The following is a 12,085-nucleotide window of genomic DNA, read 5'->3' as shown; positions in this document are numbered from 1 at the left end:
TTGTAATCCCAGCTTTCGGGAGGCTGAGACCAAAGGATCACTGTTCGCAGACAGCCTCAGCTACTTATTGAGGTCCTCTGCAACTCAGTGAGACCCGGTTTCAAAATAAAATAATAAAAATTAGGGCAGGGGGTGTAGCTGGGAGGTCGAAAGCCCCTGGTTTCCATCCCCAGACCCACAAAGAAAAAAAGAAAAAGAAAAAAAAAGATACCAAATATATATGTAAATGGGGGGACCCCTTAAAAATATGAATGGTTGCCGGGCGTGGTGGTGCACACTTGTAATCCCCGCACTTGGGAGGTGGAGACAGGAGGATCACGCTGGTTCGAAGCCAGCCTTGCTGGCTTTAGAGACCCTGTTTCCAAATAAAAATATAAAATAGATCTGGGAGAGTAGTGTGGAGGTAGAAGGGTTTCCAGGAACCCCAGTACCACCAAAAAAAAAAAAAAAAAAAAAAAAGAGAAAAGAAAAAAAGAAAAGAAGAAAAAACAATGGTTGAATACCACTACAGCCCAAGATAGTAAGAGGTGGAGAGAAAATGAAGGAAGAAAGGAGAGATGCATTCTTCATAAGTTCTCCCCTCCTGCTCTCCAGTAAACACATACAAACGCACACATATACACACACTCCAGTAAATACACACACAGACACACATATACACACACTCCAGTAAACACACACACACACACACACACACACACACACACACACACAACCAGGGATAAGCCCCTGGTTGCTTTTTTAAAATGTCTTGGGTAAAACCAAGACTTATTTCTTGTGAACTTTATAGTTCCTCTTCTTGTAAATGTTGACCTTGGTTGCTCTCTGCTATATATTTGGTCTTTAATTTGTTATTTTTCTTTTGCTCTTGCTTTTTGATGTGAAAAAGTATGTTTTCAATAAAGGTGTTACTGTTATATCTTCTTTTTCTCTTGCATGTATAAAGTCATGTTCTTTATAATGTATAAAGTCACGTTATTTCTGTAAAGTCATGTTCATTTATTCTGAAAAAAAATGTCTGTTTCTGTATCCATTTCAATGGATTCATTCTAGTTACCATTTCTTGTTCTTTTAGTTACTCTGTGTGTATTTAAATGTTGAGCTTTTATAAGTCCATAAGCTTAAAGGTCTCTTTTGGCTTCTTTTTACAGTTCATAAATAGTAGCAACTTTAACATCAACAAAAAGGTCTACCTGTACATTTTCATATGGAAGTAGAAGGATTCTGAAGAACAAATTTTCTTCTCTATTTGTAGCTATATTTCATTAACTGATAAGAGTTCACAATTTTAAAAAGTCACTTCTCACATATTTTTCAGGTCTTACTGCCTTGTTTATCGTGTCCTGAAAAAAAGGTTATCAGAGTCAAGAGTTATCAGTTATATAGTCTGAATTGGCAGCAAGACTGCCCTGTTTTCCTTGGGAGAGAAGTTACTTCTTTTTTGCTAACTGAAACTTGATAGTTTTTTCTAGTGTAGATCCCCGAAAGACACTCTCAAAATTACTTTGAGACCCATCAGCATCATCCCCTGTACCTGTAGACTTATCAGTATTATTTGAAGCATCTTGTTCCACCGGAAGGCCTCTCAGTATCACTTCTCTCTGAAAACCCCATGTTAAAAGGAGTAGCATATGATCTTCTTCTCCTACTATGTTTTGATGTATAGTCAAAAGGAAATACCTGCGAAGTGGATTTTCTCTTTCTCTGGATTAAAGAAGAAAGTAGACTTGTATCATCAGGCATATTTTCCTCTGAAGTTTCATATACTATATCATCAGGTATGATTTCCCCTGAGGAAATATTGGAAAGGCTCCAAGAAAGCCTGTTACTTTCACATGTTTCTACAGTCTCGAATTCCCCTTTTTGTTGGCCATCGTTGTCTTCAGGAAGGCTTGTGACACCTTCAAGCTCATCCCTCTTTTGAGAATCAAGTACAGATACTATACTAAAATCTAGGCCAGAACTGCTTGTTGTGGAAGGCTTGCTATCATTAGAGGAACTTATCTCAATAGTAGTATCAGGCACTTCAAAGATGTCTTGGCTATTAGATGCAAATGGAATATTTGCACTTTGTTCCAATTTCATTTTAGATCCAGACTTCATCTTTCTCACAGGTGGTGGTTTAATAGGCAAACACACCTTTCTTAACTGGGTAGGCTCCCTGACCGAAAAACTTCTTTTACTCTTTTTATTACATGAAATAAAATCGTCATCACTCTCAGAAAAAGAAATACGAAATTGATTCTGCTGAACTGATTTCACTTGTGCAGAAAGCCTTTTATTTTCTTTTTTTAAGTTATTTACTTCTGCAGTGAGTTCCGCAATAACTTTACGATTTTGTTGTCGCATAGTATTAAATTCTTGTTGCAGACTATTTCTTTGTGCTTCATTAATAAGACAGTAGTCACACTTTCTAGAGCTTAACTGATCTCGCATGTCATCAATGGTGTTACTGAGAATGTCACGCTGTTCCATCAACTCACTAATTGCGGCAGTGGAGCCTATCCTTTTTCTGCCTGCTACCCGCCATTTCCTCAAATTTGTTAGTTGGCCCTGTACATGGCTCAGCTCTTTATCATGGAGCGCTTTCAGTGTCAGCCATGTCTTTTTAAACTCATCAGATGGTGAATCACATACATTCCGCGGCAATTTCTTTCTTTCTGGGGCTTTCATACTATCACCCTCTTCTCCACTCACACTGCCTGACTGCATCATGTTTCACCAATTTAGAAATTGTGATGGGCCCAGCGGGGTCAAGAGTACCCTTCAAGGAAATGGCGGACGTGACTCTGACCAAAGCTGCCGCTGTGGAGCGCAGACCGCCCCGGAGATCGGACCTTCCACCCCTCTTAAAATTTTTTAGAGAGCTACCTGAAGTCACTGGCAGGTGGAGCGGGTGTTCAGGGATCAACAGAAAGTCTCAAGTTTTTTCTAAGAAGGACACAACGGCTTTTTGCTGTGAAAAATGAGCGCAAACGCTAGAGGAGCCTGCGGCGCCAAAGATGGCGCCTGCCAGACCGACCTTTGGCCATAAACCCGAAGAATTCTGGGTCTCCAGGTTGGACGATACCAAAATGCAAATGGGGAGAAGCGCAGAAGTTACTGCTGGCCTAATTTTTAATCAAATCAAAGTTAGCTGTATTACAGTTTGTATTCTTAATAACCGACATTTTTATAAATATTGAAAATGATCACTATAGTTTTACAAAATAACTGGGAAATTTTAAATCGAAACCCCTAAATATTCTCACCCCGCCATGAACCCAACATTGTGTCATCCTCCATCCCTATCTCCAGAAGGTTATTGTTCTGTTAGAAAATGAGTCAGTTAAGCTGGGCGTGGTGGTGCACACTTGTAATCCCCGTGCTTGGGGGGCAGAGACAGGAGGATCCCGCTGGTTCGGAGCCAGCCTCGCTGGCTTAAGAGGGTCTTCCGACATCATGAGTTATATCAGAGTAGGGTAAAGAAGGAATGGAAAATTAAGTGACAACATGACAATATTTTTAGTGGCTCTTTAAAAAAGATCTCTTGCAGCTGGGCATGGTGGCGCACGCTTGTAATCCCCGCGCTTGGGAAGCTGAGACAGGAGGATCGCACAGGTTCGAAGCCAGCCTCAGCTACTTAGTGAGGCTTTCAGCAACTTAGTGAGACCCTGTTTCCAAATAAAATATAAAAATAGGTCTGGGAGTATAGCCCAGAGGTAGAAAAGCCCCTGGCTTCCACCCCCAGTACCGCCAAAAAAAAAAAAAAAAAAATCTGTTGCGGAAGTAATAAAGTGGGTCTAAAGAGAAGTATATGCAATTTTTTTGTTTTGGTACTGGCGATTGAACCCAGGGACATTCTACCACCAAGCTACATTCCCAGACCTATATTTTATTTTAAACAGGGTCTCACTGAATTATGGAGCACCTAAGTAGATGAGGCTGGCGGTGAACCTGCGAGCCTCTTGTCTCAGCCTTCCAGGTACAAAGGTTACATGTACCACCACGCCGGGCTTTTAAGGCACTTTTCTTTCTGAAATTGTTCCATCGGTAGGTAGATAGAATATCAGAGTTTATAATCCAAAGGCAAAGAAGGGGAAACAAGAAAAGTTTAGCTGTTTCTCTCTCTAAAGCATAGATTCCCAAATTTATCACTGGCTACCACCCCATTTTCAGAAAAAAAAATTAGCACACCCTGGCTACTTCCAGTGCTCCCTTATCATTATTAGATTCACCCCAGTCCAGGCTACTTCCTCCATTCTGCCTCTGGCTAGCCTCCTTGGGGGTGGAACATCATCACAGACTTGGAGACTCTATGCAAAGTTCAAAATTCTTAAACTCTGGTTCATGGAGCTCTTTGAGTATCAGGTAAAGGCACCTGCCTGGTCAGAGCAATGTACATAAAACCACAAATTTGCATAAAATTTTAGAGCATTTATTTTAAAACCTTAATATTCAAGTGAAAATTTTTTCTCTGTCTTCAAAAACTATGGAAAGATTGAAATATGCCATCTAAAAGAACACATTCAAAATTAAGTTTAAAGAGGTATGACAGCTGAAATAAGTACGGATTTGATGATATATTTGCAATTGCTTTGAAAGAATACAGTGTGTGCTGAGCACTGGAATATGATGATAGGGGTGAGACAAGATTGGGTGTGGGTTAATAAGTTGTCAAAGCTGTAGTGTTGGTACTGGGGGGTTCCCTATACAAATTTGCTCTCATTTCAAGATCTAACAATCTCATTTATTCCATTTTCAGATACTCTCCTAACTTATTGGAATAAGGTATCTCCTCAGGAGCTAATAAACATTCTTATACTTCTAGAGTAAGTTATATTAATGTATTTTCACAACTCTCCCCTTGTTTGGCATGAGTTTAAACATTACCATTTTTCTGTTTTCAATAGCTTATTTGTTAAAAATGTAGAAAATTTAAATTATTTTGGTAATATAGAGGCTAGCATTCTTTACCCATAGATTGAAGAAAGACATGGAGATAGAATACTTCTGAGGTTACAGAAAACTCTCGCTTTTAATAGATCATTGTAACAGCCCAGCAGGATCTTTATGTGATCTGGAAAATCAGAAGTGATATCAGCTGTCCTGCTTCAATTATTTGGATCCAATACTGGATTAATGAGCAGCTTAAAGGATTAGAATTTAACATTCTGAGCCAGGCATGGTGGTGCACGCTTGTAATCCCAGCATTTGGGAGGCTGAGACCAGAGGATCATGGTTTGTGGACAGCCTCAGCTACTTAGTAAGACCCTCTGCAACTCAGTGAGACCAGGTTTCAAAATAAAGAATAAAAAATAGGGCAGGGGGTGTAGCTCGGAGGTAAAATGCTCCTGGGTTCAATACCCAGACCCAAGGGGGAAAAAAGAATTTAAAATTTGTACTTTTATATAGAGCTAAGTAATCTCATTTCAGAAAGACACTTGGAGAAAAAAAACCTAGTCTTGAGACAGGAAATAGTCCTGTGTCATATGCCAAACTATTTTTACTTAATTATGGAAAACTAAAAGAAAAATTAGACATAGAATGAAATGCAGGAAATTTTTACATGAATAATATATATACATATATATGTGTATATATATATGATTTTTATGTGCATGTGCAAAATACAAAGAGGATAATCATTGTATAACCATTTGATTAAAATCTTTCAAAATTCCTCAGAAAATATCAGCAGACTAAACAATAGTTAAGGTTTTAAACATACTGTAATGATACTGAAATGCTTACTAGTGAAAATATTTGATGCTTGAGATTTGCTTCCAAAACGGCAGAAAATAGGAGGATAGAGCAAATTAAGGGCCGGCCAAGTACAGAAGTTAAACAAGACTGGTCATGATAATTGTTGAAAGCTCGAGGGTGATGCGTAGGTGGGAGTTTAGTATGCTTACCTTATTTTCCTATGCATTTGAAATTATCCATAATGGAAAGTATTTGGAAGTCATTATACAAAATACAGCATTCATTCTCTTTAGAGCTTAAAACATTTTTGTATAATAATGACAATGCTGAAGACCTTTGCTATGATAGAACACAAAGGATGATTTATATTTTAAGTATTTCTAATGTCATTAGAATTATACATAAAGATATGGAGGTTATGGTATTATAGAAAATAAACATGGAAAGATACAGTACGCAAATTCACAAGTAGTATTCTGGGGATTTATCTCTTTAAAGCCATATATATTATGATTAAGGTAGGCTGTTTTGTAACTCATGACTTTTTAAATATTACTTGTTAAATTGTAGCAGATGGTAATATTTTGCTAACCTTGGTATTGTTTTTTTTTATCTTTCTAGAGTATGTTTGTTTCACTTTAGATATATGGGGAAAAGAAACATAGCAAGGTAATTCTGGTAGCACTGCAAATTTTGCTTTTCTTTCTTCTCCAACAGAGGGCAATCTTATTCATGTAATATAAAATGCATATTATTAATTTTAGGTTAGCAGTAAAAGCTCATGAATTATTTAGCAGATCCCTTCTTAAGGCTATTATGTTGTTGTTTGTTTTGTTTTTGGTACTGGGGATTGAACCCAGGGGCATTCTACCTCGGCCATAACCCCATACCTTTTTATTTATAGTTTTTATTGTGAAGCAGGGTCTTGCTAAGTTGCTATGAGTCTCGCTAAGTTGTGGAGGCTGACTTCAAGCCTGTGATCCTCTGTCTCAACTTCTGAAATACTGGGATTACAGACATGTGCCAATTTGCCTCGCTCTTAAGTTTTTAACCCATGTGAATGTGTACTTTTTTAGGTATTCAAAAATAATGACTAGAATGATACAGAAGTTTCTACCTTATGAGATCTCCTTACACTTAAGATAGATGCTAATCTTTCTTGAATGGCTTGAGAAGGGGATAGATCTGGGGAAAGGCAGAAAATCATAAAGCAAGGACAATTTTAAGTTGAGTGGTTTTGCATATAATCTATCAATCCTGAACTCAGTTACTAAGGCAAACAGAAGGATCGCGCAGGTTCGAAGCCAGCGCGCTGGCTTAGGAGACCCTGTTTCCAAATAACAATATAAAAAATAGGTGTCTGGGGGTGTAACCCGGAGGTAGTAGGGTAAATATATTATATATGATTTATATATATAAATATAATATATTATTTATATATAAATATAATATATAATTTATATATATAAATTATATATAATTTATTGTATATAAAATATATATAAGTAAATATATATATTAGTAGAGTTACTTATTAAAAGAACGCAAATATAGTTTATATACTTCTGTTGTTTAATTGGCTATGACTTGCTATTGGTAATATAAACAATTTCTATGAAGTTTACAAACTTGACAACATTATGAATTGAGCTTACAATAGTGTGTTCCTGTAAACTCTTTTTTATTACACATGAATTCTATATACACATGACAAAACCAAATATATATGTACACACACATTTTTGAGGTACCGGGGATTGAACTCAGGGGCATTTTACCTCCAAGCTACACCTCCAGCCCTTTTTTTTATTTTTTATTTTGAAATAAGGTTCCAGTAAGTTGCAGAAAACCTCACTAGGAAGCTGAGGCTCTCTGCAAACTGCATTCTTCCTGTCTGAGCCTCTCGAGTACTGGGATTACAGAAATGTACCACGACACCTGGCACGAATACATTTTTAAAGTTAAATTTATATATCACTTAAGCAGAGTGTGGTGCTGCATGTCTATAATCCTAGTATTCAGGAGGCTGAGACAGCAAGATTGCACATTCGAGACCAGCCTCAGAAATTTAGCAAGACTCTCAGCAACATAGCAAAACCCTGTTTCAAAATAGAAAATAAAAAGGACTGTTGTAGGTAGCTCAGAGGTAGAAATATCCTAAGTCTAATTCCTAGTAGCAAAAAAAATTACATAGCATTTAAAACATTAAAGAGGATTTTGTATGGCATTTATTGTTATGTCTCTGGGACATCTTAAATAATAAATAGTTCAAATGTCATGGGTTCAGGTTTCCACCATTTTTCCATTACTTGAAGTTGGTGTGCTCATTATTACCATGAGCCTTTGCCTCTAAGATTCTGCTACTTTTCCTCTATGTTTATTGGAGGATAGATAAACTATTTCTTAGTTCACGATGACCCAGATGTAATTTTTATATGTAGTCTAAAGATTAAATGAAACAGAAAAGCTCACAAATTTTAGCCATGGACATGTATACAGAGTAAGAATTTCAGATTTAAATTTACCCCAAGTTAAGAAACAGATTGGATTGACACCCATTCTTTAACATATGATTCAAGGTATGCCCTACCCCCTTTATTTTCTTCCTTTCTTCCTTCCCCCTTCTCTCCCTCCCTTTCTTCCTCCCTGTGTGCTGGGGATTGAACCCAGGGGCATTCTGCCCCTGAGAAGTCCCATTTAAAAAAATTTTTTGAAATAGTCTGGCTAAGTTACTGAGGCTGGCCTTGAACCCATGATCCTCCTATCTCAACCTCACAAGTACAAGGGTTACAAGCATGTTTCACCATGCCCAGCTTCCTCCCTCATTTCAACCCAGTGTCTCTCTCACTGTCTTCTCTCACTCTTAGCTTTTCTTCAGCCCTAATTTTAAAAGACTGAATCTTACTGGAGTGCTGTCCACTTACTTAACCCCAATGCTATTGAGAAGAAAGAAGTGAGATGGCCTTTCTAAATTATTTAATTATACTCTTATGTTATAGGCTGCATTAAATAACCATTACAGTTTTGTATAATTTACAGTGATACCTCATTTAATGCAAATAATATTTGATAGAATATTGAGCCTAGTTCTATGTTTATATGGAAGCCTAACTATGTTTTAGTTTAAAAGTATCTTACAATGAGATCTATTATTAGAACACTGCAGTTCCTAACTATAAATTGTATTTTAGGGTGCATGATGCCTGGTTGTCAAAACACTTTGGAACAGACCGAAAATCACAAACTATGCCAGCTCTTCGAAACAGATCAGGAGTAATGCAGGCCCGGCTTCAGCATCTCAGTAGCCTAGAAAGTTCATTTACACTTAATCACAGTAAGTGAAAATGTCTGTGAAACAGCTATGTAATGCTATTTAATTCTGGTTTAAAACATCAGTATGACTGAAAGTTATTTTCCATGCATAAATATATTTGCATACCTCTGCTAGGTATTTATATACAATCATTTTATATATAACTATATAATGATGAAGTATGCATGAATTGTTCAACAATCTCTAGTAATAATATTTTTTCTTAGTATTAAAGAACAACTATATCCCATGGAATTGCTGCTCTTACCATTTTTTAATATTATACATTCTATTCCTACTGTTAAACTTTCATGGAAATATTGACATGTTAGTCAAATAGTAGGTATAATATTTGTTTAGAGTTACTGTTGTTCATGTAATGATTAGGGAATTATCCATACTAAGTTCTCTGAAGAAATCAATGAACTCTATACACTATTTTGGCAAAGGTGTTATTTCAAACAGGTTGTGGTATTGACAAGGCAAACAGAACAAGGAGAGAAACCTTGCCCAGCTAAGGAAGCTGAAGGTTATATAAATGGAAGCCATCTTCTGAAAAGCAAATATTAATACAAACTCAGACTAAGAAAACTTTCATTTCAGCTGGGTGTGGTGGTACACACTTGTAATCCCAGCACTTGGGAGGCTAAGAGAGGAAGATTGCAGTTTCAAAGCTGGCCTCAGCTATAGAGAGGCCCTCTGCAAGTTAATGAGACCCTATTTCAAAATAAAGAATGAAAAATAGGGTTGGGGGTGTAGCTCAGAGGTAGAACGCCCCTAGATTCAAAGAAAATTTTCATTTTCATACATTTTTCTAGAATTTTCAGAAAAAGAAGACAGCGAAATTAGCTTTGTGCTATGACTTAGAAATAAAACATAATGTCTTGACCAGACAGGCCCTTGAGCTAAATAGATTTTACAGATTGCAAATTTTAAAGGCTTTAGCTTCTTTGAAACTATAAAGAACCCATTATCTTCATTTGGCTCAGCTACCTTCTGATTTAAAAGCAAGTCTCATATCATTGGCATAACTGAAAAGAGGGTACTACTATATGTATGTACTTAAATTTGCTATGGGTTTCTCATTTTCACATGCAAAATTTGTGGTACAGATTAAGATGCCTTCTGTATCATTTCCTAGTTATATCATCACTGTTTATCACTGAACTTGTGTCCTCAAAGAAGTGACACCTATTTGTGTGCTGCAAAAATGTTGATAAAGAGCTCATGTTAAAAGTAATGGAATCAATTAACCCAGACCATCATTAAGGAATGGGTCTGCTGGTATTGTGAGCCTCCTTTTTTCTTGCTCATATCGTTGAGTCTTTGGGAATAAAGTCATTCAACACCATTATATGAGTCTCTGATTGGACAAAGTTTAATTTCCTTTTTCTAAATCTTAGGTTCTACAACAACTGAAGCAGACATTTTCCACCAGGCTCTTCTTGAAGGCAATACTGCTACAGAAGTCTCTCTAACAGTACTAGATACCATATCATTTTTTACACAGTGCTTCAAGGTAAAGAAAGAAGAATTCAAATTCAGTTGGTATCATTACAAAGAAAACTTTTTTGGTGTGTGGTATTGGGGATTCAACCCATAGGTGTTCTACCTCTGAGTTACGCACCCAGCCGTATTTTATTTTATTTTATTTTATTTTATTTTATTTTATTTTATTTTATTTTATATACGAGGAATTGAATGCGCATATATTCCTCTGAGCTACACTCCCAGCCATATTTTTATTTTTATTTTGAAACAGGATCTCACTAGATTGATGAGAGTCTCACTACTTGCTGAGGCTGTCCTTGAACCTGTGATCCTCCTGTCTCAGCCTCCCAAGTACTGAGATTACAAGCATGCAACATCATGATGCCTGGCTTATTTTTTTATTTTGAAACAGGGTCTTGCTAAGTTACTACAGGCTGCTGGTCTTAAACTTGTGATTTTCCTGTCTCAACCTTCCAAATACTGGGATTACAGGTGTGTGCCACCACACCAGGCTACAAAGAAAACATTTTACAATATATAACTAGACAGAGGCAGGATGATGTAGTGAAAAAGATTGGCATTAATAGTGAAGAAATGTGGCTGGCAAACCCAGTTTGGCTACTTTGTGACCTTGGGAGGACATTTGAGATGCACCTGTGTCATCCTGAGCAAGGCTATTGAACTGTTTTGCCCTTAAGCTTTCTTCTGCCTCTTCAGTGCTACTGTTTAATTTTCATGTTTAGAAACAATTTTTTATATTTTTATTAAAATATGCAGTAAGTTGAAATTGAGTAGTTCAGATTGTCCCAATACCCATTGCGATGAAATGTCCTGCCAGGGCAGGTGATGCCTAGGCAAATTGGAGGTGATGTCTAGGCAAATTGGCTGGCTTCCCTGGTCAGGAGCTTTGGGTTTTTTTTCCCTCATATATTTGACTCTCGGCACAAATAACCATTAGTATAATTTTAAAAGAACGTAAAAATCAGTTTTCTTGCAAGGTTATTGATGGGATAAAATGGAATAATTGATGTGTTTAGAAATAAAAACTACCTGAGTATAATGTAAGGTGGCATTAGGAGGAGAATGCAAAAGGAGGAATTGTACTTGCTTTCTCTTTAGTTACACAGGCCATTTTTTCCTTTTCTCTGCTTCTCTAAGTAATTCAATTAATTGCCTCATCCCTTCAGATTTTCAATGGAAAATGTTCTTTCCAATGTCCTGTTCTTTTTATAGAAGCTTGTAAAGGAAAACTGAATTAGATACTAATAAGAAGTAGGCTGCAGAATCCCTTTATGAAGCATTAGGTTTGTTGTGATTAGAATACAACCCAAGTCTGGTTTTCATACAGCAGTAAATAAGGACATTTGGTCTTATGATTTGCATTACAGTCCTTCCTGCTCCTCTAAATACTTTTTATTTAACAGACATTTATCTCTTGGTAGATGTTGAATACTCTCCTAAGTAATTTACAAATATTAACTTACTCTTTTTCTTCAGAACCTCATACATGCTCTGCATATACTCAGAGCTAACTTACTTTTTTACTATGAAGGTTTAGAGGTAAGAAAGGGAAGTAATTATAAATGGGCATGAGAA

The 12,085-nt window shown here is 36.7% G+C and overlaps 1 protein-coding gene across 1 annotated transcript in view; it reads left to right on the top strand.

Moving 5' to 3' along the window:
- The window catches only part of DOCK11 (dedicator of cytokinesis 11), a gene marked incomplete at both ends in the record, with an annotated part of 236,379 nt that overhangs the window by 178,187 nt on the left and 46,107 nt on the right, over positions 1 to 12,085 (top strand). The window contains 4 exons of the mRNA XM_080719505.1: positions 4,745 to 4,811; positions 6,307 to 6,354; positions 8,877 to 9,019; positions 10,402 to 10,517. Of these exons, the coding sequence (XP_080575631.1) occupies positions 4,745 to 4,811; positions 6,307 to 6,354; positions 8,877 to 9,019; positions 10,402 to 10,517 (374 nt within the window). The remainder of the gene's footprint in view (positions 1 to 4,744; positions 4,812 to 6,306; positions 6,355 to 8,876; positions 9,020 to 10,401; positions 10,518 to 12,085) is intronic.

This window comes from Muscardinus avellanarius, assembly GCF_963383645.1.
Source record: "Muscardinus avellanarius genome assembly, chromosome: X".
NCBI classification, from domain to species: Eukaryota; Metazoa; Chordata; class Mammalia; order Rodentia; family Gliridae; genus Muscardinus; species Muscardinus avellanarius.
The sequence above is the reverse complement of the archived record's forward strand: the minus strand, read 5'-3'. Positions and strand labels throughout refer to the sequence as shown.